Genomic DNA, 26792 nt, shown 5'->3' with positions numbered 1-26792 from the left:
CACAGTCATGTAGAGCAGTGGGCTAAGCACACACCCGAGGTGCGCCAGTGTCAATTGTCAGTGAGGAGGATATGTTATCACTAATCCGCACAGACTGTGGTCTTCCAGTCGGCAAGTCGAGGGTCCAATTGCAGAGGGAGATACAGAGTCCCAGGTTCTAAATCAGGATTGTGGGAATGATGGTATTAAATGCTGAGCTATAGTAGATGAACACTAGGCGTTTGTGTGGTCCAGGTGGTCTAAAGCGATTTGGAGAGCCATTGAAATTGTGACTGCCGTTGACCTATTGTGGCTATAGGCAAATTGCGATGGGTTGAGGATTAGTTAACTAATAGAAAGCAGAGAGTTGGGATACATGGGTGTTACTCTGGTTGGCAATCAGTGGTGAGTGGAGTGCTGCAGGGGTTGGTGCTGGGCCCACAAATGTTCACGATATACATTAACAATCTGGAAGAGGGGACTAAGTGTAGTGTATCTAAGTTTGCTGATGATACTAAATTGAGTGGAAAAGCAAATTGTGCAGAAGATATGGAGAGTCTGCAGAGAGATATAGATAGGTTTAGTAAGTGGGCAAGGGTCTGGCAGATGGAGTACAATGTTGGTAAATGCGAAGTCATCCACTTTGGAAAGAAAAATAGATCAGATTATTATTTAGAAGGTAAAAGATTGCAGCATGCTGCTGTGCAGAGGGACTTGGGAGTGCTTGTGCATGAATCACAAAAGGTTGGTTTGAAGGTGCAGCAGGCTCTCAAGGCAAATGGAATGTTGGCCTTCATTGCCAGAGGGGTTGATTTTAAGAGCAGGGAGGTTATGCTACATCTGTACAGGGTACTGGTGATGCCACATCTGGAGTACTGCGTGCAGTTGTGGTCTCCTTGCTTGAGGAAGAATATACTGGCTTTGGTGGTGGTGCAGAGGAGTTTCACCAGGTTGATTCCAGAGATGAGGGGGTTAGAATTTGAGGAGAGATTGCATCACCTGGGACTGTAATCACAGGAAATCAGAAGAATGAGAGGAGATCTTATAGAAACATATAAAATTATAAAAGGGATAGATAAGATAGAGGCAGAAAAGTTATTTCCACTGGTAGGTGAGACTAGAACTAGGAGACATAGCCTCAAGATTCGGGGGAGTAGATTTAGGACAGAGATGAGGAGAAACTGCTTTTCCCAGAGGGTGGTGAATCTATGGAATTTCTGCCCAATGAAGCAGTGGAGGCTACCTCAGTAAATATATTTTAGACAAGTTTGGATAGATTTTTGAATACCGTAGTAGGGGAATTTAGCATTATGGGGAAAAAGCAGGTAGTTGGAGAGGAATCCATGGCCAGATCAGCCATGATCTTATTGAATGACAGAGCAGACTTGACAGGCCAGGTGGCCAGCTCCTGCTCTTACTTTTTATGTTCTTATAGAGGCAGGTAGATTAGGAGCATTTAGGAAAGTCTTAGATATAGAATGGATGATAGAAAAATGAAGGGCTATGTGGGAGGGAAGGGTTAGATTGATCCTAGAGTAGGTAATGGGCTGAAAAGCCTGTACTGATCTATGTTCTATGTAACACTATCTTGGGGCTCATCCTAATTAAACATTGCAGTTGTTAGACCCTCACAAAGAGGCTAGACAAAAGCATGTGATAATTCATGTTTTATTCTATAATTTACAGATATACAGTTAAGTAGTTTGTACAACATTATCGTGTAGGCATAGAGCAAAAAAAACAGCCCATCTCTTCCACACCAACTGTATTGGCCAGTGAGATGGTCCTATCTGACCACGTTTGGCCCATAAACCTCTCCCATCCATGGTCATCCATGTATTCATCTGGATGCTTTTTATTGCCCAGTGAGCTAGTCCTATCTGCCCACATTTGGCCCATAAACCTCTCACATCCATCTATTCATCTGGATACTTTTTAAATTTTGCTATTGTCAATACCTCTACCTCCAAATCATTATTAAGTTTTGAGGAGCTGGCTTGTCTCTCACACATGGGTGATGAACTGGTGAATTTAGCACCGAGTTCTCATTGCAGAGGCAGTTGGCTGAATCTCCCGCCGAGGGAAATTCAGACTTACCGGTCTCAAAGAGAAGCAACATACTTCCCGTGCCCTGATCAATATTATTTTCAAATCCCACCCTTCCCCAACCAACAGTGACACAAGCTGGTCTTTCTACTTGAAGGGAAGATTTGTCCATCAACTCACTCAATCTTTATATCAGTAAAATATTTCTGAATTATAATCAGTGTTAGAAGGAAGAAAACAAACTGGCCTCAGAGAGCCATTAGATCAGTCTGTTTGGAATGTTGGTTGAGGGTTGAATATTGGGCAGGAGTCAAGTTTCCTGTCACCTAAATGCTGATTTTCTGCCTGTAATTCAGGAGTGCTGTTTGCCAAAAATTATCACATAAATGTCAACCCTTCAAGAGTGATTGGAGTGCAAGGGCCAATGTCTACAGCAGAATAAACAGGCACATGGGAACTGTCAGAACAAAAGGCTAAGGTCTGGATCATTTGTCATCATGAATACTCCATAAGGCCATAAAACATTGGGGCAAAATTGTACCATTCAACCCATTGAGTCTGTTCCGTCACTCAATCATGGCTGATTTATTATCCCTCACAGCCCAATTCTCCTGCCTTCTCCCCATAATCTTTGATGTCCTTCCTAGTCAAGAACCTATCAACCTCCACTTCAAATACACCCAATGAATTGGCCTGCATGGCCATCTATGGCAATGAATTCCACAGATTCACTACTGTCTGGCTAAAGATATTTCTCCTTATCTTTGTTCTAAAGGGTCAGCATTGTCTTCTGGTCCTACACTCCCCCATTATAGGAAACATCCTCTCCACATCCCCTCTACTGAGACCTTTCAATATTCGATAGGTTTCAATGAGATTCCACCCCCTCCATTCTTCTAAACTCCAGCAAGTACAGCCCCAGAGCCATCAAATGTTCCTCATACATTAACACTTTCATTCCCGGGATCGTTCACATGAACCTCCTCCGGTCCCTCTCTAATGCCAGCACATCCTTCCTTAGATAAGGAGCCCAAAACTACTCACAATATTCCTAGAGTGGTCTAACCAATGGCTTATAAAGCCTCAGCATTACTCAGACAATCAAGTCATGCTGTTGACTAAGCAGAGTAGCTAACTTCTATCCATAGGACAACTAGAGTTGGGTCAAAGCAACACCAGCAATGTCCAAGGTTACCACTCTCCTCTAAGAGTATTACAGGGTCAGTCAGAGGTTAGGGAGGCAGCATCCTTTTTAAACACACAGTTCCTGTGTTCACATCCACTCCAGATGTGACCACAGAACCCAGGCTGGTGCTCCAGGCTAGATTTGGTATGTCATCAAAGACTCCAGTAAGTATCTACAGATGTACCATAGAGAGGATTCCCACCAGTTGTATCACAGACAGATATCAAGGTGCCAATGCACAGGATCAAAAAAGACTGTAGGAGGTTGTAAACTCAGCTAGCTCCGTCGTAAGCACAACTCTCCCTACCATTGAGGACATCTTCAGAAAGGTGACATCCATAATTAAGGACCTTCACCACTCAGGACCCACCCTCTTTGCATGACTACAACTGGGAAGGAGGTACAGAAGCCAGAAAACCCACATTCAATAGCTTAGGAACAGCTTCCTTCCCTCCACCATCAGGTTCCTGAATGGTTCATGAAGACAACCTCACTATTCTGCACTGTTTATTATTTTGACGTAATTACAGTAACTCTTTTATCTCTTGCACTGTGCTGCGGTCACAAAACAACAGATTTCACGACAGACGTCAGTGATAATAAACCTGATTCTGAACTGCTGCATACCTTGGCACCAGATCCCACATGCTACTTTTGAAAGCAGAGTTCTCATAGGGAAGACACACAACATGCTGGAGGAACTCAGCAAGACAGGCAGCATCTATGGAAGGATGAAGGGTTTCAGCCCAAAACAGCAACTGTGTTTTTCTCTTCACAGATACTGCCTGACTTGCTGCATCCCTCCTGTATGTTGTGTGCCGTGCTACAGAATTACAACATCCACAGAATCTCTTGCATCTGTGAGTTCTCATGGTGTCCTGGTTAGCCTTTGACCCTCAAATGATTTTGCCGTGACATATTATTTGACCAGACAGAGAGGCTGCTGCACCCCCTCGATTCCACGGTTCATCCTGTCCTTCAAGGAGTTCCGCAGAGTGGCTGTGCTCCTGCGAGTTTGGGGCCTACAACCTGCTCTCACATCCACCAATGCAAGGATCCTTCACCAGCAGCAACGTCAAAGGGCACACTGTCCCGATGACAAATTTTCACCCAGCGCAGGTAATCTTCCCTCAGCATTGTTTCCACGGCGTCTGCAGAGAGAGGCGGGAGCTGGGCACAGCCGGGGGTCGTCCCTATTCAGCGAGTAGTAATACAGCAGGTCGGTCAGCAGAAGGGCGATAACTCCCAGACCGTAGACCAGAACGGCAGCCAGCAGCCCGTACTTGCTGCAGGGTGGGGAGAGAAAACAGCAGGTCAGCAAGTGAGGATACGGCATGGTAACTGAGCAGTCCGAGTAACACTTCACAGCGCAAACGACCCAAGTTCAATTCCCACTGCTCTCTGTAAGGAGCTCGTGCATGCTCATGACCGTGTGGATTAACTCTCGCATTACGGATTAGTAGGTTAATTGGTCACATCAGTCTACTTGGGCAGCACGAGCTCACAAGGGGTAGATGGGCCTGTTACTGCACTCTATCTAAATAAAATAAAAAGTGTATCAAAAGCCTCACCTGCCATCAAGGGCATATGAACAGAAAGGTGCCTGTAAAGGCCCAGTAACATCATGAAGGATCCCACACACCCTGCTCATGGACTGTCTGTCCCACTCCCATCAGGGAGGAGGCTGCATGGCATCCACACCAGGACCACCAGACTCAAAAACAGTTACTTTCCCCAAGCAGTCAGGCTGATCAACACCCCCACCCACTAACCCACCACTACTTTATCATATTCCATCAGTCACCTTATGTACAGCCTAGTGTCACTTCATGGACGTGGAATAGTAGCTGTCTAATGTTTTTACATTTATTGTGTTGTTATTATTATTGGGTTCTTTATCTTGTGTTTCTTTTGTGCTAGGGTAACAAGTATGTTGTTCTCCTTACACTTGTGTACAGGAAGTGACATTAAACAATCTTGAACAGACACAGAGACGTCATGAACTTGGCTCACTGCTGACACCGAGGTTACAGCCAGGTGGGACAGAGTCACAGCTCTGTTAGTGCCCAATCCACTGAACTTCGACCATTGTAATCAAGGTGTATGCTTGGGAGTCAATGCCTCAGAGGGTCCGGAGGGTGCCCAGGTCAATCAACATGGGCTGGACGCATTGGGCAGCTCACACAATGATGAATATTGGTGAATATTTTTACATTTATTTTTAATTAGGGATACAGTGCAGAACAGACCCTTCCAACCCTTTGAGCCACACAGCCAGCAACCTCTGATTTAACCCTAGCCTAATCATAGGACAAATCACAATGACCAATTAACTTACTAACTAGAACATCTTTGGACTGTGGGAGGAAATCAGAGCTCCCAGAGGAAACCCACGCATTCCAGTTGGAAGACACCAGGATTGAATTCTGAATGCCGACGCCGCAGGCTGTAATAGCGTCGTGCTAACCGCTAAACTACTGTGGTGCCCACCCCCTCACACTCAGAGCGTCCTCACCACCCACGCCCACCTGCTCAACCACAACTTTCCTGTACCCACCCATCCCCATCACCACCTTAAACCCCCAATCATTTCCTCACCACCCCCAATCCATTCTTCCCTGCATCCACCCATCCCTATCACTACCTTAAACCCCCAATCATTTCCTCACCACCCCCAATCCATTCTTTCCTGCACCCACCCATCCCCATCACCACCTTAAACCCCCAATCATTTCCTCACCACCCCCAATCCATTCTTCCCTGCATCCACCCATCCCTATCACTACCTTAAACCCCCCCCAATCCATTCTTCAACCACCTCAACCCACTCTTCACCACCTCAACCCACTCTTCACCACCCCAATCCATTCCTCACCACCCCCAATCCATTCCTCACCACCCCAATCCATTCCTCACCATCCATCCATCCCCATCACGATCTTACCCCCAAACCACTCCTCACCACTACACTTCTATCCCCACCATCCTATTTGCCCTCACTCACCACTTCACTCACAACCACCCATTTCACTACCCCTCCACCATCCCATTCACTACATCCCTACCCCACACCACTCCCAATCACAACCCCTCCCCACCACACCACACACTCTATGTACTACCTAATTCCACTCAACCCATCCCACCCGATACACCTCCACCTTGCTCTCGCAGCCTACACCAGTCCCAATCCCAACCCCACCCCAGCTCACTAACACCCAGTCACCCATCCCCACTCCCATCCCATCCATTCCTCCTTACAACTCCACCCAGTTCCATCCCAAGCCCCAACAATCTACTACCCCACGGCCCCAAACATCCGTCAATCCACAAACTCATGGCAGATGACAACTGAATGGCTCCTTCTTCACCATGCTGCCACTCCTTGTCCACCCCTCTCACTCTCCCAGAGCAAGTCCCCTTCCCTCCGAGCCCAGTGAAGCTTAGGGGACTTGATGAGCCTGACATGGTTCTCGTGGACTTCCAGCCCGTTCTCAGAGAAAGTCGGAGAACCTGATGTAAATTGGAGGTTTGCTTTGTTGAGCATTTCCGTTCCATCCACCAAAAGCGGAATTTCCTGTTTTAATTCCTATCCCCATTCCCATTCTGACATGTTGGTCCCTGGCTTCCTCTTCTGCCACGATGAGGCCACTCTCAGGGAGTAGGAGCAACGCCTCTTATTCCATCAGGGTAGCCTCCAACCTGATGTCATGATTATTGATTTCTCCTTCTGGAAATTGTTTTTCTCTTTGTTCCTCTCCCCTTCTTCGGTTCCCTACTTTGACCTCTCATTTCCTCTCCTCACCTCCTTCTTCCCTTTCTCCCAATGTCCACTCTCCTTTCCTGTCAGATTCCTTCTTCTCCAGCCCTTTGCCTTTTCCACCAATCACCTCTCAGCTTCTTATGTTATCTGCCCCTCCCCCACCTACCTGGCTTCACCTACCACCTTCTAGCTTCTCCTCCTCCCCCCCACCTTCTTATTCTGATGTCTTTCCCCCTTCCTTCCAGTCCTGATGTAGGGCCTCGGCCTGAAACACTGACTGTTTATTCATTGTCATAGATGCTGCCTGACCTGCTGAGTTCCTCCAGCATGTTATGTATGTGCTAGGGAACCAAAGGGGTTTTACCAGCCTGATTGTGACCACAGACAACGGTCAGCAGCTCAGATTGGTAGGGGTTGGTGTGGGAGGAGGGCGATGGGGTTCCCACAGGGGCCTGTGGTGTGGTCACTGTTATTCTCCATACTGATAAAGATAAGGGTAGTTGGGTAACAGCATAAAGCAGCCACAGACTCAGGTTCAGCAGTGACATGAAGACAAATCACTTTGACAACTGTGCATGTGGTTGCATTAAGCAGGACAGACAGCTCATTAGTGGAACAATCGTGAGAATCTGCAGCAAGATCGAGTGGACAGCCAGAGACTTTCCCCAGGGTATAAATGGCTAATACCAGGGGAGCATCATTTCAAGGTGATTGGAGGAAAGTATAGGGGGACGCCAGAGAGTGGTGGGTGTGTGGATCACACTGCCAGGGTGGTGGTAGAGGCAGATAGATTACAGACAGTTAAGAGACTTGAGACAAAAGTAGCTAATACAAGGGGTATAATGTTAAGGTGATTGGAGGAAAGTAAAGGGGGATGTCAGAGGGTTAGGGGTAGGTTTTATTTCAGACTCAGAGTGGTGGGCACCTACAATGAACTATCGGGGTGGTGGTGGAGGGTTAGATTGATCAGGTTAGAAGGTCAGCACAAAATCATGGGCTGAAAGGCCTGTACTGTGCTCATGTTTTATGTTCTAAATGGATTTCAAGGTCATCAGTAACAAGGTGAAATTTCAACCCAGGAAGGATTGGAAAAGTACATCTCCAAAGCAGCAGAGATCCAAATAAGCTCAAGGGGGAAGGTAGGCGTTGTGTCTAAAGATAAATAAAATATCATTAATGGGCACTGAAAATCTGCGATAATAAACCTGATTCTGATTCTCATCAAAATGAGACTAGAATGCTGGTGTTATATCCACTGACACCGCAGGGGACAAGTTATACTGCAAATGCACAGCACCCTGCTGGGGTCTGTAATAAGCCTGGTTACATCCTGCTGGGGTCAGTAATGAGCCTCCGACAGTTCGACGCGTGTGCTGACTTGGAAAGGGTTCACCAGGGACACCAAGGGTTAAATAACAAGAAGCAAACACATCAGCTCAGGTTCAGTTCCCTGGAACTCAGAGGGTCAAGGTGTGACTCGACTTGGATTTTCAAGATAATGGGTCTGGTAGATGTGGAGGTGGAAAGCGCAAAGAGGGTGGGTGCACGTCAGGAAAATCCTCCACACACACACAGAGCATGACTGACGTCTGTAACTCTCCACAGAGAGGGGTGTACATCAGGAAAATCCTCCACACACACAGAAAGATAAATGTCTATAACTCTCCATTGAGGGTGCACGTCAGGAAAATCACACACACACACACACACACACACACACACACACACACACACACACACACACACACACACACACACACACACACACACACACACACACACACACACACGTAACCCTCCCCAGAGAGGGTGCACATCAGGAAAATCCTCCATCCGTACACGAAGATGAGTGTCTGTAACTCTCCACAGAGAGGGGTGTACATCAGGAAAATCCTCCACACACACAGAAAGATAAATGTCTATAACTCTCCATTGAGGGTGCACGTCTGGAAAATCACACACACACACACACACACACACCCTCACATACACACACACACACACACACACACACACACACACACACACACACACACACACACACACACACACACACACACACACACACACACACACACACACACACACACACACACACACACACACACACCCCTCCCCAGAGAGGGTGCACATCAGGAAAATCCTCCATCCGTACACAAAGATGAGTGTCTGTAACTCTCCACAGATTGGTCAGTGCGGTCAGCTGCAGATATTGAATCCAAGGCTCGTTATAAAGGAATTCAAATAGTTTTAAGGCATAAATAAGCCATTTTAAGGTAATAGGCCATCTGTAAGTTCATAAAGGTGGATGCAGTCTTATTCCCAAGCAGAGGGGTCAAATCTAGAGGGTGTGGGTTTAAGATTGAAAGTTTAGGAAATTGGTGGGGTGTCGGTGAGAGGGGAATAGGACTTCTTCACTCACAAAGCAGTGAGCTGCCAAAGGTAGTAGCTGAGGCAGGTACAATAAAGAGATTCATTTTGACAAGTACATAGATAGGCAAAACGTAGCAAGATTGGCCAATGGGAATAGCTCATGTGGCTGCCACGCTCAGCACGGACGAGCAGGGCCACAGGGTCTCTTTTCACACTGTATGACTAAAATCTGCTGTGCTCACTGTGGGAGAGGCTGGGGCTAACAGGTAGAGACACGCACATCAAGAGCAAACTCAGGAAAATGCTCCGTACACTCACAGCGTGATCAAAGTCTCCACAGACCGGTCAGAGCTGGTCAGCTGCGGACATTAAATCCAAAGCTCATTATTAAACCAACTCGCAATGGTTTTAAGGAATATGGGAATAGACAATTTTAAGGTCACAGGTGAGCTGTAACATCGCAAGGATTGGACATTGTACAGTACAGAAACAGGCCCTTCACCCACTGAATTCCTGGCAACAATCAAGCAGCACACACCAGAGGTAGCAGCTGCTGGAATAAATAAAACGATGGAGGGAATTGGTGGGCCGGGCAGCATCTGTGGAGACACTTCATCAATCCGCTTAGGGCTGTCGTGTGGCCAAATGGTCTAACGCACCAGACTCAAGGAATGAAGTCTTTCTGAAGAAACACAGGTGTTCTGATCTCCACCTTGAGGGTGTGGGTTCGAATCCCATTCCTGACGTTCACATTTGTAATTGTGAACAAATGTAGCATGGTAGCAGAGTGGTTAGTGTAACACTACTGGAGCATCAGCAACCTGTAATCAATACCGCTGCTCCCTGTAAAGAGCTAGAACGTTCTCTCTGTGATCACATGGGGTTCCTCCGGGTGCTCAAGTTTCCTCACTCGTTCCAAAAGATATAGACTAATAGGCTCATTGGTCACAGGGATGTCATTGGACCGTGTAAGCTCATTGGTCACAGGGGTGTTACTGGATCGTGCGAGCTCATTGGTCACAAGGGTGTCATTGGATCGTGCGAGCTCATTGGTCACAAGGGTGCCATTAGACTGTGTGAGCTCATTGGTCACGGGCTGTCATCGGACCATGTGAGCTGATTGGGCCTGAAGGGCCTGTTACTGTGCTGTACTGCTAAAGAAAATGAATACATAAAAATCAAGTGTCAAAGTGGTGGGCTCCAGGGGTAAACAAAGGAGGTTCTGCAGATGCTAGAAATCCAGGGCACACGTACAAGATGCTGGGGGAACTTAGCAGATCAGGCAGCATCTGTGAAGATGAATAAACAGTTGATGTCTCAGGCTGAGACTCTTCATCATGGTTAAGAGTCTCGGCCTGAAACGCTCACTGCTTATTTCCCTCCATTGATGCTGCCTGACCTATTGAGTTCCTCTAGCATGTAGCATGTGTGTGCAGTTCCAGAGCTAGGCAGCCTCTTCTGGTCTGGAGACCACACCCTGCCATACATCTTCCGACTGCTCACAAAGCAGACTTGTCAGTCTACATGGCCAGGCCTGTCTGCAGCCAGCACATTCCCTCTACACTTAGATGAGATCATACATACACAGGGCTCCTGGTGGCCTCAGTCAAGTTGACTCCCTTGGTGCTCTGAAACTCTGGTTTGTTACAGCAGTACTTGAGGGTCTGGTTACTCTGCCGGCAGCAATATGTTTGCTTCTGGTCATCGTTGAGGCGTGGACAGTGGAATCCAGGGTGATATATTCCCACAGCATCCAAGTACGGCTCGCAGGTCCTGAACTTAGAGGCAGAAACTGGACAGTGAAGAGTTAACTGTCAGATCATCGATCGTGTAAACTGACAAAGTTAGAGATAAGAGCAATGCCACACACAGCTGTAGAAGGATGGTGATACTTTAGGTAAATGGGCACAAGGGTTTGTGTAAAACATAACAACAGCAGCAAGTCAGGTTCAATTTCCACCACTGTCCGTAAAGAGTTTGCACATTCTTGCACGAGTTTCCTCCGGACGGTCCAGTTCCCTTTCACATTCCAAAGACATGCGGGTTAGGGTTAATAAGTTGTGGGCATGTTCTGTTGGTGCCAGACAGTGTTTGTCATTGACATAAAACAACATTTCACTCTACAGTGCCTATAAAAAGTATTCGCGATCCTTGGTTTCATTGGTTTATGACACTGAATCACAACAGATCTAATTTGGCTTTTTTGACACTGGTCAACAGGAAAAAAACTCTTTCGTGTCAAAGTGAAAACAGATCTCTACAAAGTGATCTAAATTAATTACAAATATAAAACACAAAGTAATTGATTGCATAAATATTCACCCTCCTTCTTTAATATGACACTGGTGTGCCCAATTGGTTTTAGAGGTCACATAATTAGTTAAATAGAGATCTGTTTTTGGAGATCAAGGTGTTTCAATTGATTGTAGTAAAAATACACCTGTATCTGGAAGGTCCAACTGCTGGTGAGTCAGTATCCTGGCAAAAACTACACCATGAAGACAAAAGAACACTCCAAGCAGCTCTGCAAAAAGGTTATTTAAAAGTACAAATCAGGAGATGGATACAAGAAAATTTCCAAGTCACTGAATATCCCTTGGAGTACAGTTAAGTCAATCATCAAGAAATGGAAAGAATATGGCACAGCTGTAAATCTGCCTAGAGCAGGTTGTCATCAAAAACTGAGTGACTGTGCAAGAAGGGAACTAGTGAGGGAAGCCACCAAGAGACCTCTGATAACCTTGGAGGAGTTACAACTTCAGGGGCTGAGATGGGAGAGACTGTACATACAACAACTGTTGCCCAGGTGCTTCACCAGTCACAACTTTATGGGAGAGTGACAAAGAGAAAGCCACTGTTGGAAAAAACTCGCATGAAATCTTGGCTAGAGTTTGCCAGAAGGCATGTGGGAGATTCTGAAGTCAGCTGGAAGAAGGTTCTATGGTTTGATGAAACTAAAATTGCACTTTTTGGCCATCAGACTAAACGCTATGTTTGGCAAAAGCCAAACACCGCACATCATCAAAAACACACCCATCCTTACCGTGAAGCATGGTGTTGGCTGCATCATGCTGTGGGGATGCTTTCACTGCAGCAGGGCCTGGAAGGCCTGTGAAGGTAGAGGGTAAAATGAATGCAGCAAAATACAGGGAAATCCTGGAGGAAAACCTGATGCAGTCGGCAAGAGAACTGAGACTTGGGAGAAGATTTGTTTTCCAGCAAGACAATGACCACAAGCATAAAGCCAAAGCTACACAGGAACGGCTTAAAAACAACAAAGTTAATGTCCTGGAGTGGCCAAGTCAGAGTCCAGACCTCAATCCAATTGAGAATTTGTGACAGAACTTGAAAAGGGCTGTTTTGTAAAGAAAAATGGGGAAATATAACAGTGTCCAGAGGTGCAAATCAGATAGAGACTTATCCACACAGACTCAAGGCTGTAATTTCTGCCAAAGGTGCATCTACTAAATACTGACTTGAAGGGGTGAATACTTACGCAATCAATTATTTTGCGTTTTATACTTGTAATTAATTTAGATCACTTTGTAGAGATCTGTTTTCACTTTGACACAAAAAAGTCTTTTTCTGTTGATCAGTGTCAAAAAAGCCAAATTAAGTCCCCTGTGATTCAATGTTGTAAAACAATAAAATATGAAAACTTCCAAGGGGGTGAATACTTTTTAAAGTCACTGTATATTTTGATGTACAACTGACAAAAAAAGATAATCTTATTTAATAGAACAACATGCAAAATGCTGGAGAAACTCAGCAGGTCAGGCAGCATCTATGGAAATGAACAAACAATTGACATTTTGGGCTGAGACATTTATCAGGACTGGAAAGGAAGGGGGAAGATGCCCCCTAAAACGGTGGGGGGAGGGGAAGCAGGACAAGCTAGAAGGTGCTAGGTGAAGCCAGGTGGGTGGGGGAAGGGGGATGAAGTAAGAAACTGGGAGGTGATGGGTGAAGAAGGCAAAGGGCTGGAGAAGGAGAAAGGAGGAGGGGCACCAAGGAGAGTGATACGCTGATGAAGAGAAGAGGTAAGAGGTCACAGTGGGGAATAGAAGAAGAGTGAAGAGGGAGGGGGAAAATAACCGGAAGGAGAAATCAATGTTCATGCCACCAGTTTGGAGGTTACCGAGATGGAATATGAGGTGTTGCTCACATTGTGACAAAAGAGAAGGCCATTGGCTGACATGTCAAAGATTCAAAGCACATTTGAATTGAATTGACTTTATTTCTTACATCCTTCACATACATGAGGAGTAAAAATCTTTACGTTACGTCTCCATCTAAATGTGCAATCATAGTAATTTATAATAAATAGAACAGTCAATGTAATATAGAGTACGTTAAAATCAGTGTGAATTAATCAGTTTGATGGCCTGGTGGAAGAAGCTGTCCCAGAGCCTGTTGGTCCTGGCTTTTATGCTGCGATACCACTTCCCAGATGGTAGCAGCTGGAATAGATTGTGGTTGGGATGACTTGGGTCCCCAATGATCCTATGGGCCCTTTTTACACACCTGTCCTTGTAAATGTCCTGAATCGTGGGAAGTTCACAACTACAGAAGCACGCCTGAGCAGACCAGACTGAGTCCTAGATCCGAGCAGACAGAGTAGACCCAAGCCGAGCCTCAGTCTCCATTTCATCACACCAGCGTGGCAAAAAAAGTACAGCAGCCCGATCAGTTCACAGCCTCGGCACTGCGGAGAAAGGAATAAGCATTCGTGGGACCGTGAGTGAAATCTCGGGCTTCCAGCCTATCTGGCCGACGTTAGAGTGTTGAGTAAAACCACATTCCAGGACCCGAATGCAGGTGCTCTGATACTCTTGGGCTGCCTGATTCTCGATCTCACCAAATCAGCTCAGCAGTTGGAGTGAATCTCTTCTGTACTGACTCCTCTCCAAATTGCTCACTCCATCTCCAGCAGCGATATGAACTCCGGCTCTGCCTGCAGCTCGAACACGTTGCACCTCGCAATGCCTCCACGAGGCTCATCCCCCAAACCAGCCTTGCCTCCGTCTGCCTCCTCACCACAATTTGCTTCAGAAAATATAAATAGCATTTTTGGTCAAATCTGCACTCTGTGCTCCCTTGTCTTACCCTTCCTGAAATCCACAACTAGCTCTCTGGTCTTGCAGGTGTTAAGAGCAAAGTTGTTGCTGTGTCACAATTGACTGGTATATCTTGTTCCTGTGTGCGTACATACAGCCCCTGTGTTGTGGGAGGTTTGTGTTCCCAAGAAGGTTCTTGCGTCGTGTTTTCCGCAACGTTGTGTTCTGTGCTGAGCATTGTGGACACAATCTTTTGGCACTGGGATGTGTGGTGACTCTTGTGGACTGCCCCCAGCACACCTTCACTGCTTTGATGTAGGTGTGATATATAAATCTGAATTTGAACAAGTCCACATTACCCGTGCATGCACCAAGAAACAATTACATAGAACACTACAGCACAGTAAAGATCCTTCAGCCCACAGTGTTGCTTTGAAGAGACCATTCTAATCTTAGCACTTCATTATTTTATTATCCATGTGCCTGTCTCATTGACACACTAATCCCAACAAGAACAGTTTGATTCACACAACTTCCACCAAGGATCCAAAATTCAAGGTTGTTTAATGTCATTTCCAGTACACAAAGGAGAATGAAGTTACTCCGGATCTGATGCAGCACCAAAAAAAGGATAAAGAACACAATAATAATTTTAAAAACACAATAAATATAAATACATCAGATAGCTTATGTACATAGATTGATTGTATGCCCACAACGTGATGCTTGGCACAGGAGTGTCTCTATGTTTGCAGAATTTTTACTGACCCAGAGTCACATGAATTACTCCTAACCATAACCAGTCCTGCTGATTTTCCAGTCCCTTCACAGGAGGGTAGATTGATGGTCATGATCCTGGACTATTTTCCTGAGGTCTGGATGATTGATTTGGAGCTATGAATTCCTGTTCCCACACAGCAGCTGGAGAACTTAAATTCAAACAAAAATCTGGTCGCCATGACAGTTCCTTTGATGCTTTTGAGATGTCTCTAAATACCTCAATGTCCTTCAGGAGGGGAAATACTTGCTGTTAAACTCATGGACAATTTGCCAGGCCAATGCAGGCCAACTTGTCCGTCCCAAATCAATACAAACTCACCATGAAATAGCAGCCACTGTTTGTAATTGCATCAATATGTTGGACCCAGGACAGGACAGATATTCTGAGATGCTGACACCCATTCCAGTCTCTCACCACTCCCAAAATCCTTAACACGGCTCTAAAGAAGAGGAAGGCTTTCCTCTGGCTAATATCTATCCCTGCATCCACATCATTACATTTATTTTATTTTGAGATACAGCCCTTCCACTCAACAAGCCCACACCACCCAGTTACTCCCATGTCCTACTAACCTGTATGTCTTTGGTCTGTGGGAGGAAACCAGAGCATCCAGTGGAAACGGATAAGACAAGGAATTTGTTCAGCCAGAATCTGTGGAATTCTTTGCCACTGGCCGTTGTGGAGGTCAAATCTTTATGTATATTTAAGGCAGACATGATAGATTCATGATTGGTCAGTGCATGAAGGGATACAGGGAGAAGGCAGGAGATTGGGGCTGAGAGGGAAATGGATCAGCCATGATGAAATGGCAGAGCAGACTCAATGGGCCAAAAGGCCCAATTCTGCTCCCATATCTAATGGTCTTATGGTCTAAATTAAAGCTGCGAAGCACACACAGTCATGGGGAGAGCGTACAAACTCCTTACAGATAGTGGTGGCAATTGAACCCGGGTTGCTGGCCCCATAATACCGTTACGCCTGTGTTACCTACCAAACTACAGTTGGTGCCCACAATAACACAACAAGTGGCAGCCAAGTAACATACTGGGGCATTTCAAGAGCAGGAAACGCATTACCGAGAGCTGGTTTCTTACCTGTTGCCAATAACTCAGAGAGCAGCAGAAAGACGTGGAGCTGGTGGAAGAGCGACTGTTTGTAGCTACGATTCCCTGCTCCTCTAATTGTCATCCCAAAGGATGACAGCAGGATCTGAAACAGTACACAATCACAATCAGGCTTAATATCACTGACATATGTTGTAAAATTTGTTCTCTTTCTGAAGCACTACAGTGCAACTCAAAATATACTGTAAATTACAGTAAGAAACATTTTTTTAAAAATTTAATAAGTAGTGCAAAAAAAGAGCAAAAATAGTGAGTGACTGTTCATGGGTTGTCTCACTGTCCATTCAGAAATCTGATGGTGGCGGGGAAGAAGCTGTTCCTAAAATGTTGAGTGTGTGTCTTTGGGCTCCTGTACCTCCTTCTAGGTGGTAGTCTCACATGCAATTGTGGTTGTTGTGCACATCCCTCCCTCTGCCAACCTGACGTCAGCGTGTAACATCATTCACACCGTCATAGCTGGACTACAAACACAGCACCCGAGTGCCCTCATTACCATCTCGGGTGACTTCAACCATGTTACCACGGCTAGAACACTGCCCAACTTCACGCAGTATGTGAGCTGTACAACCAGAGGGAGAGGACCCTGGACTTGATGTATGCTAACGTTAAGGATGCTTACAACTGCTCTCCCCTCCCCCCACTGGGAAGGTCAGATCACAACCTGGTGCATCTCAAACCCTGCTACGTGCCTCTGGTGAAGAGTAAACCTGCAACCTCGAGGTCAGTGAGGAAATGGTCGGGGGAGGCTTATGAGGCACTCCAGGATTGTTTTGAGGCGACAGACTAGCAGGCCCTCTGTAAGCCACATGGAGAGGACATTGATGGGCTCACAGAGTGCATCACTGGTTACATCAACTTCTGTGTGGACTGCAATGTTCTGGCAAGAACTGTCCTTTGTTATTCAAATAACAAGCCATGGGTAACAAAGGACGTTAAGGACATCCTTGTGGTGAATTAGATATACCTGTCTGACTGCTCCTGTGGCTCCTCCCACAGACCCTGCTGACTGCTCCTGTGGCTCCTCCCACAGACCCCTGTATAAAGGCGACTGTGGGCTGCTGCTCTCCCTCATTTTCCCCAGGATGTAGTGCTGTTTATTCTACCAGTCAATAAAAGCCGATATCTCTCTTCCTAAGTCTCAGCGTGAGTTATTGATGGTGCATCAATCCTGAACGCTAAAAAGAGGGCGTTTAGAGATGGAAATAGGGAGGAGCTGAGGACAATACAGAGGGACCTGAAAGCCAAGACCGGGGTATAGGAGGAAGCTTGAGTGGAAACTCCAACAGAAAAACATGAGAAAGGTCTGGAGTGGGATGAGGACCATCACTGGGTTCCGGCAAACCAACAACAGAGGAGCTGAAGGCAGTGTGGACAGGGCCAACGAACTTAACCTGTTCTTCAACAGATTTGACACTGTTGCCCCTGCCCATCCCCTACATGATTCATCTGTTGCCCCCAATCAACACATACTCCACTCTCCCCTCCTCACAGCCCCCCACCCTGCTCTTGTGACTACACCCCTCCCACACCTGAAACCACCATGGTGGGCTTCACAGCTGAACAGGTGAGAAGACAGCTGAAACATCTCCACCCAAGCAAGGCTGCAGGCCCGGATGGTGTCAGCCCCAGGGTGCTCAAAGCCTGTGCCCCCCAGCTATGTGGAGTACTTCACCATGTCTTCAACCTGAGCCTGAGTCTCCAGAGGGTTCCTGTGCTGTGCAAGATGTCCTGCCTCATTCCTGTACCAGACACTGCACCCCAGTGGCTCCAATGACTACAGACCGGTGGCATTGACCTCTCACATCATGAAGACCCTGGAGAGACTTGTTCTAGAGCAGCTCCAGCCTATGGTTAGGCCACACTTAGACCCCCTCCAGTTCGCCTATCAGCCCCGACTAGGAGTTGAGGATGCCATCCTCTACCTGCTGAACCGTGTCTACACCCACCTGGACAAGCCGGCGAGCACTGTGAGGGTCATGTTTTTTGACTTCTCCAGTGCGTTCAACACCATCCGCCCTGCTCTGCTGGGTGAGAAGCTGGCAGTGATGCAGGTGGATGCTTCCCTGGTGTCATAGATTATTGATTACCTGACTGGCAGACCACAGTACGTGTGCTTGCAACACTGTGTGTCAGACAGAGTGGTCAGCAGCACTGGGGCTCCACAGGGGACTGTCCTGTCTCCCTTTCTCTTCACCATCTACACCTCGGATTTCAACTACAACACAGAGTCTTGCTATCTTCAGAAGTTTTCTGATGACTCTGCCATAGTTGGATGCATCAGCAAGGGAGATGAGGCTGAGTACAGGGCTACGGTGGGAAACTTTGTCACATGGTGCGAGCAGAATCATCTGCAGCTTAATGCGAAAAAGACTAAGGAGCTGGTGGTGGACCTGAGGAGGGCTAAGGCACTGGTGACCCCTGTTTCCATCCAAGGGGTCAGTGTGGACATAGTGGAGGATTACAAATACCTGGGGATACGAATGGACAATAAACTGGACTGGTCAAAGAACACTGAGGCTGTCTACAAGAAGGGTCAGAGCCGTCTCCATTTCCTGAGGAGACTGAGGTCCTTTAACATCTGCCAGACGATGCTGAGGATGTTCTACGAGGCTGTGGTGGCCAGTGCTATCATGTTTGCTGTTGTGTGCTGGGGCAGCAGGCTGAGCGTAGCAGACACCAACAGAATCAACAAACTCATTCGTAAGGCCAGTGATGTTGTGGGGGTGGAACTGGACTCTGACAGTGGTGTCTGAAAAGAGGATGCTGTCCAAGTTGCATGCCATCTTGGACAATGACTCCCATCAACTCCATAATGTACTGGTTAGGCACAGGAGTACATTCAGCCAGAGACTCATTCTACCCAGATGTAACACTCAGCGTCATAGAAAGTCATTCCTACCTGTGGCCATCAAACTTTACAACTCCTCCCTCGGAGTGTCAGACACCCTGAGCCAATAGGCTGGTCCTGGACTTATTTCCACTTGGCATGATTAACTTATTATTATTTAATTATTTATGGTTTTATATTGCTATATTTCTTCACTATTCTTGGTTGGTGCGGCTGTAACGAAACCCAATTTCCCTCGGAATCAATAAAGTATGTTTGTCTGTCTGTCTAGTAATGAGAAGAGAGCATGACCTTATGATGGGGGTCTTTAATGATGGATGTTGCCTAGAAGGTGTCCTCGATGTTGGGGAGGCTTGTGCCCACATGGTGCTGGCTGAGTTTAAAATCCTCTGCCGCTTTTTTCCGATCCTGTGCGGTGGCCGCTCCATACCAGAGAGTGATGCAACCAGTCAGGATGACCTCCACGGTACATCCGCAGAAATTTGGTAGAGTCTTTGGTGACATACCAAATCTCCTGAACTGCCCCATGGAACAGGGTGCTGTCACAGCTTCTTTGTTAGTGCATCAATATTGTTGGGCCCAGGATAGATATTCTGAGATGCTGACATCTAGTCCAGTCTGTCACCACTTCCACCTGCTAGCAGAGAAGCCAATTTCCTGCTGTCCTTGGTGGTGCAGAGGGAGAGTCCATGAAAAGTGAACAACCATAGAGTCAAACAGCTGAGAAAGAAAATGGAGGGCTAAGGTGGAGACACATCTCTACCAAAGGAGGTGCAAGGCACTCCTTCCCTCTGCTAGCCTGCAAGTCACCCTAGGGCAAGGTGTAGCACCTGCTCAGCCCCCTGGTCAGGGTCACGTGAAGCCTGGGAGCAAGCAGCAGATGGTCGTATATTCCAAGTCCTGTTTATGCTACGCCAATCAGTGAGGGTGGGGGGGGGGGAGGGGAAGGTGGGAGGTGATTGTTGAGACAAGGTGAGGGGGGGAAAGGGGAATGAAGTAAGAAACTGGCAGGTGATAGTTGCAGAGTAGACCATAGAAGTAAAGGAAAGAGGAGGGAGGTAAGGACAGGTGAGGAGATGAGAAGGATTAATCAGAATGGGGAATGGAAAAAGAGAGAAGTGGAAGGGGAAATCATTACAGGAAGTTTGCAACATCAATGTCTGTGCCATCAGGTTGGAGTCTACCTAGATGGAATACAAGGTGTTACTCCTCCAGCCTGAGTGTGGCCTCATCCTGGCGGTCAAGGCAGCCATGGACAGATATGCCAGAATGGGAATAGGAAGTTGAATTGAAATAGGTTGCTTCCAGGAGGTCCTGTCTTTTGCGAAGGACAGAGAAACAGGCCCTTTGGCCCATCATGTCCATGCTGATCATTAAATGTCCATTAATACAAACCCCTTTAACTAGCACTTAGTCTATAGTTTATACCAATACCAAAGACTGTAAGATCATTACACCAGGAGAAAAATTAGGCTATTGGGCCCATCAAATCTGCTCTGAAATTCCATCATGGCTGGTTTATTATCCCTCTTAACCGTTCCCTTGCTTCTCCCTATAACCTTTGACACCCTGACTAATCAAGAACCTATCAACCTCTGCTTTAAATATACTCAATGACTTGGCCTCTACAACCATCCATGGCATTGAATTCCAGATTCACTAGTCTCTGGCTACAGAAATTCCTCCTTATCTCTGTTCAAAATGGACGTTCCTCTATTCTGAGGCTGCACCCTCTGATCCTAGACTCACCCACTGTAGGAAATATCCTCTTCATATCCACTCTATCCATATCTTTCAGTGTTCAATAGATTTCATTGAGATTCCCTCATTCCTCTCGTATCACAGTCACTGGTCTGTAGTCTACTCTGGCTTGGCAATTCAATACTCATCCATATGCCTCACCACTTTCTGGTCTGTAACCATGCTGCATCTCTAAATAAGATAAAAAGTAAAATTTAATACTATTTATGCAATTCACTGCTATATTAGTACTGTACTTAACATGTAAATGTTACATTATAATTACAGTCTCCGACCATTGATGGAACAGGAAGTGGCGACAGTGTGGGGAAGGCTCCCAGAAAGAGACAAGCCTCATACAAACACTTGTAACTGTAACCATAGACTGCAACTGAATGTGTTGACAAATTGCATGCTTCACAGTAACACATTTATGTCAGTAACATATCAGTCATAATTTCCAAACAGATTTAAGATTGAAATATCAAAGATGAAAGTTATACTTAAATGTTTAAAACAAAATTACATTGCTGGTAAATATTTACACTATTATTCAGATTGGGTCCAATTCTCAGTGTAACTGAGATAATTTCAGACTGGCTGCTGGAGAAATCCCTGGTTGCAACCTGAATTGTCAGCTGGTCAGCAGGCGTGAAGCAGAACAAATTAAAGTAATGCAAATTAATCAGGGGACGAAAATAACAAAGAAAAAAACAACTGGATGCTTGGATTGTTTGAAGCAAAGGTATATAAATGAAATTTTTAAAAAGTTCTTTGGGTCAAAGAATAACCGTGGGCTGGAAGGCATTTCCTAAGTGAGCATTCCTCATAAACGACCCTGTGAATGATGCATGCTAATTGACCTTGGGGTGGATTTCATTGCAGCCCCATTCACACCCACAGGTCCATACTGGCAGAATATTAGAGACACAATATCCTGGACAGCTTCAAGAGAAAGAGATACAGTCTTGATTATTTAATGCAGGCTTTTTTTAAAAACCATAAAGTAAACTTTGCAGTTTTGAGCTGTTTAGCATAATTGGGTGTGTCTATACTTCCCCACTGCCTCAGTAAAGATCTCACCCATCCTAGACATTCCCTTTTTTCCCCTCTCTCATCGGGCAGAAGATACAAAAGCCTGAAAGCATGTATCACCAGGCAAAAGGACAGCTTTTATTCACTGTTATCAGACTATTAGGATGGATTCTTGACCTCACAATCTACCTCATTATGATTTTGCATGTTACTGTTCACCTGCATTGCATTTCCTCTGTAGCTGTTATAATTTATTCTTTATTCTGTCATTGTTTTACCTTGTTCTATCTCAATGCACTGTGTAATGATCTGATTTGAAGGAACAGTATGCAAGACAAGCTTTTCACTGTATCTCAGTACATATGACAATAATAAACCAATTTTAATTCCACCTTGCAACATCATTTTAAAGGCATCTAATTCAATCACTTCACAAGGCAGGAAAGGCAACTGCAAGCTCACACAGGCAGTAACGTGACAGCAACCACACTACAATCACAACCAAACAACGATCTCTTCAAAGTTCATTTTAACATGGCTAGGAAGCACAGGGTTAACGAATGCTGCTGCTGCCTCCCTGCCCCAGAGATTCGGGTTCAATCCTGACTTCTGGTGCTGTCTGCGTGGAGTCTGCACGTTCTCTCTGTGACTGTCTGGATTCCCCCAGGTGTTTCCTCCCTCATCTCAAAGATGTGCGGAACACACACAAGGTGCTGGGGGAGCTCAGCAGGTCAGGCAGCTTCTATGGAGGGAAACAAGACAGTTGACTTTTTTGGCCGAGACCCTTCATCTGGATAGAGATGTCGACCATTCATTTCTGCCTGACCTGCTGAGTTCCTCCACCATTTTGTGTGTATTGCTCAAGACTTCCGGCACTTGTCTCAGAAGGTGTTTTATTTATTTTTTATTTAGAGTAACAGGCTCTTCCAGCCCAATGAGCCCACATCACCCAATTCCACCCATCTGATCAATTAAACTACTAACTCATACATCTTTGAAATGTGAGGAGCCATCCGAGCACTAGAGGAAACCCACGCAGTCATGGGAGAACAAACAAACTCCTTACAGACAGAGGCGATTGAACCCAGGTTGTTGGCACTGTAAAGCGATGCGCTAACTCCTACACTAACTACATGTGTAGGCTGCAAGTTAATTGGCTGCATTTAGCCTTTAACTGTCCCTAGTGTGGTGGCGAATGGGAGAACCTTGGGGGAATTTGATGGGAAGATGGGGAGAATATATTTCAGAGAAATAAGTGGGACTCTTGGACTGTCAGAGAGCCAGCATTCACTCAATGAGTCTAATGGTCTTCAATTTTGTAAGGAAATATGAGAAGAACACGATGCCCCTGGCAATGCGGGCCCTTTCTCACCATGGCTAACTGTTTCTGATAGGGCACCAGACTGGGGGGGGGGGGGGCTGTGGCCTGGAGTTCGGGCGTCACATTTCCCTTCCTGAAGGATGTTCATGAACACAGGAAAGCAGACGACTTGGCCCAACAAGACTGCCCCACCATTTTATACCATTATGGCTGAGAGGCCCCAGGCTTTGTCTCCTCTTCTGTGGCCGTTTCGGACAGCACTCCGACCTTTCAAACTTTCACCCTCCTCTAACACCTCACGGATCCAAACTCTATGGGTTCGGAATTCAAGTTCAAAGTAAATATATTATCAAAGTACACGTGTGTCACCATATACTACCCTGAGATTCACTTTCTTGTGGACTTTCACAGTGGATACAAAAGAATGAGATTCCTTGCACAACAGGACGGCCAAATGTGTAAGACAACTTCTCAAATATGAAAAAGAAATAATAATAATAATAATAATAATAATAATAATAATAATAATAATACATAAATAAGCAATAGATATCAAGAGCATGAGACGATGAGTCCTTGATAGTGAGTCCATAGATTGTGGGAACACTTTAGTGTTGGAGTGAGTGAGTGAAGACGTATTAAGACGTATCTGCCAACACAGATGCCTTGTGCAGGAAGGCACAGAGTCGACTGTACTTCCTTAGAAGGTTGGCGTCATTCAATGTCTGCAGTGAGATGCTGATGATGTTCTATAGGTCAGTTGTTGAGAGCGCCCTCTTCTTTGTGGTGGCGTGTTGGGGAGGAAGCATTAAGAAGAAGGACGCCTCACGTCTTAATAAGCTGGTAAGGAAGGCGGGCTCTGTCGTGGGCAAAGTACTGGAGAGTTTATCATCGGTAGCTGAGCGAAGGGCGCTGAGTAGGCTACGGTCAATTATGGAAAACCCTGAACATCCTCTACATAGCACCATCCAGAGACAGAGAAGCAGTTTCAGCGACAGGTTACTGTCGATGCAATGCTCCTCGGACAGGATGAAGAGGTCAATACTCCCCAATGCCATTAGGCTTTACAATTCAACTGCCAGGACTTAAGAACTTTTTTTTTTAAAGCTATTATTAATGCTTTTTGAGTTAGTGATTTAGATGCATATCATATTATTACTGAGTTAAATATTGTATGTAATGAGTTTTTGCTACAACAAGTGTATGGGACATTGGAAAAAATGTTGAATTTCCCCATGGGGATGAATAAAGTATCTATCTATCTATCTATCTAAGTTCTCCTCTCTGGTTCAAGGATCCACATTCTCAGGGAGAAGTTGTTTCTATGCACCTCATTTTGAAATTACCTCCCTTAATCCTGATTTTTATATAATAATCAGTAATATCACTCTCACTGTGACTGACTCTAGTCTTTTTTTAATTATTGATTTACTTTTTAACTTCTTAGTTGCGGGGCGGTATTCCAATCCTCGTCCCTAACAACCGCCAACGCCAAACTTCCTTGCATTTGGGGGTCAGAAATTTCAAGGTGACTGGAGATCTTGCATCGGCTTAACCCGAGACAGGGCTGGCAGGCTGTGCGGCACCCCCTCGGGACTGTAGTCCGGAGTCAGAGAGAATTTTAAATACATTGAAAGCCATTCTCCGGGGGCTCTAACATTATCTGTTCGACTGTAAGTCACACATGGTCGTGATGAAGGATGTCGGGTCGAAATGTCGACTGTTTATCCCTTTACAAGATACTGCCCGATCTACTGAATTCCTCCAGCATTTTGTATGTGTTACGCTGGACTTCCAGAATCTCCTGTGGATACGTTTAAAGGAGCTGTGTCCCGTACAACTCAATTAATAACAAAATTGATGGAGGGGATTTTGTTTCAATTTCTCCCGAGGCGCAGACCCTGTGGATGCACTCGGCTGCTGTGCCGCCGGACTTTGAACAAGTGCTCGGCGCCGCCGGATTGTTCACCCTCACCCTTCAGCCTGACAACTCTTCCCGTCTCTCTACTCACCCATCTGCAGCCGCCGCCGTAGTGGGCGCGTCTCCCCGAAGTTTGAGTCATTTTATTCGGCGGGACCCTGTGATTTGCAAAGATACCGTTGGAAGGGCTTCCTGCACAGACCCAGGACTCATCTCCCCCGCAGCCAGCGAGAAGCCCCGGGAGGAAGAACTCTGCAAAACCTCTCACGTAACCGATCCAGTCCCCCGGCAACCGTCACTGAGCGACGCCACTCTCCCAGCAACGCAGTGCTGGAGTCAATAAAATTCAGCACTCCCGGGATTTGTCTCAGATTAAAACCCAAACGGGGGAGGAGTGGGGTGGGGCGGGGCGCACACACACACTGACTCTTATACCTGCCTTTACCTGCGCCTTGTTCTCAAAGTTCAAAGTACATATATGTCGCCATATACAACCCTGAGATTCATTTTCTTGTGGGCATTTATAGTAAATACAAGAAACACGTTAGAATCAATGAACACACACACACAATGCTGGAAGAACTCAGCAAGGTCAGGCAGCATCTATGGAAAAAAGTACAGTCGACATTTCGGGCCGAGCCGCGCTCAACAAAACCTACAAACAACCAATATGCAAAAGAGAACAAACTACAAATAGAAAAAGAAAGAAAAAAGTAATAACGATAATAAAATAAGCAATAAATATTGTGGGCATGAGATGAAGAGTCCAGAGGTTGTGGGAGTAATTTAGTGATGGGATGAGTGACGTAACCCACTCTGGTTCAAGAGCCTGATGGTTGAGGGTAATAACTATTCCAGAATCTGTTGGCTGCTTCCTCCCGATGGCATTAACGAGCAGAATGCATGGCCTAGATGGCGGGGTCCTTGATGATGGATGCTGCTTTTTTGCGACAGCACTCTCTGTAGATGGCACATTGCTTAAAGGTGATGCTTTGATGCTGGAGACGATGCGCCATCGTGGGAGCTCCAGTTAAAACCTCCACATGTTCTCTGCACCATCTGGAGAGTCCTCACCGCTGGGGATTTGGCTATTGCTGGTGAGGCCACCCCTAACTGCCCCTGGAAAGCTGGGGATGAGCCTATAATCCTGGTGAAGGAGTTCCCACACCAGAGAGTTCCGGGATTGCTGCGTCTGGGCCCAACGTATCGATGCAATTACAAAGGCACAACAGCGGCTATATTTCATTAGGAGTTTGAGGGGATTTACTATGTCACCAAAGACTCGCTAATTTCTACAGCTGTGAGAGCATTCCAACTGGTTGCATCGCCGTCTGATATGGAGCGGCCACTGCACAGGATCGGGAAAAGCTGCAGAAAGTTGTAAACTCACTCAGCTCCATCATGGGCACCGGCCTCCCCAGTATCGAGGGCACCTTCAAAAGGCTATGCCTCAAAAAGGCGGCATCCGTCAAAAAGGACACCCCCGTCCCGCCATCATCCAGGACATGCCCTCTTCTCATTGCTACCATTAAGGAAGTGGTATCGGAACCTGAAGAGACGGAGTCAACATTTCAGGAACAGCTCCTCCCCCCCCCCACCCCGCTATCGAACTAATGAA

General features: G+C 46.1%; 1 protein-coding gene across 2 annotated transcripts; it reads right to left on the bottom strand.

Moving 5' to 3' along the window:
- Nucleotides 1-1631: 1631 nt before the first annotated feature.
- On the bottom strand, nucleotides 1632-26571 carry LOC140714069 (protein shisa-like-1). Of its 2 annotated transcripts, XM_073024777.1 has the most exons (5): nucleotides 25266-26571; nucleotides 20907-21089; nucleotides 16280-16394; nucleotides 10932-11139; nucleotides 1632-4497 (listed from the first exon to the last, which is right to left on the bottom strand). In XM_073024777.1, the coding sequence occupies exons 3-5, from the start codon at nucleotides 16371-16373 to the stop codon at nucleotides 4287-4289; spliced, it is 513 nt and encodes a 170-aa protein (XP_072880878.1). In that variant the 5' UTR covers nucleotides 16374-16394; nucleotides 20907-21089; nucleotides 25266-26571; the 3' UTR covers nucleotides 1632-4286. The 2 variants fall into 2 exon arrangements, with proteins under 2 accessions (XP_072880878.1, XP_072880877.1); XM_073024776.1 differs by lacking the exon at nucleotides 20907-21089.
- Nucleotides 26572-26792: the final 221 nt, after the last annotated feature.

This window comes from Hemitrygon akajei, chromosome 21, assembly GCF_048418815.1.
Source record: "Hemitrygon akajei chromosome 21, sHemAka1.3, whole genome shotgun sequence".
Lineage (NCBI taxonomy): Eukaryota > Metazoa > Chordata > Chondrichthyes > Myliobatiformes > Dasyatidae > Hemitrygon > Hemitrygon akajei.
This window is presented reverse-complemented; position numbering and strand designations above follow the sequence as displayed.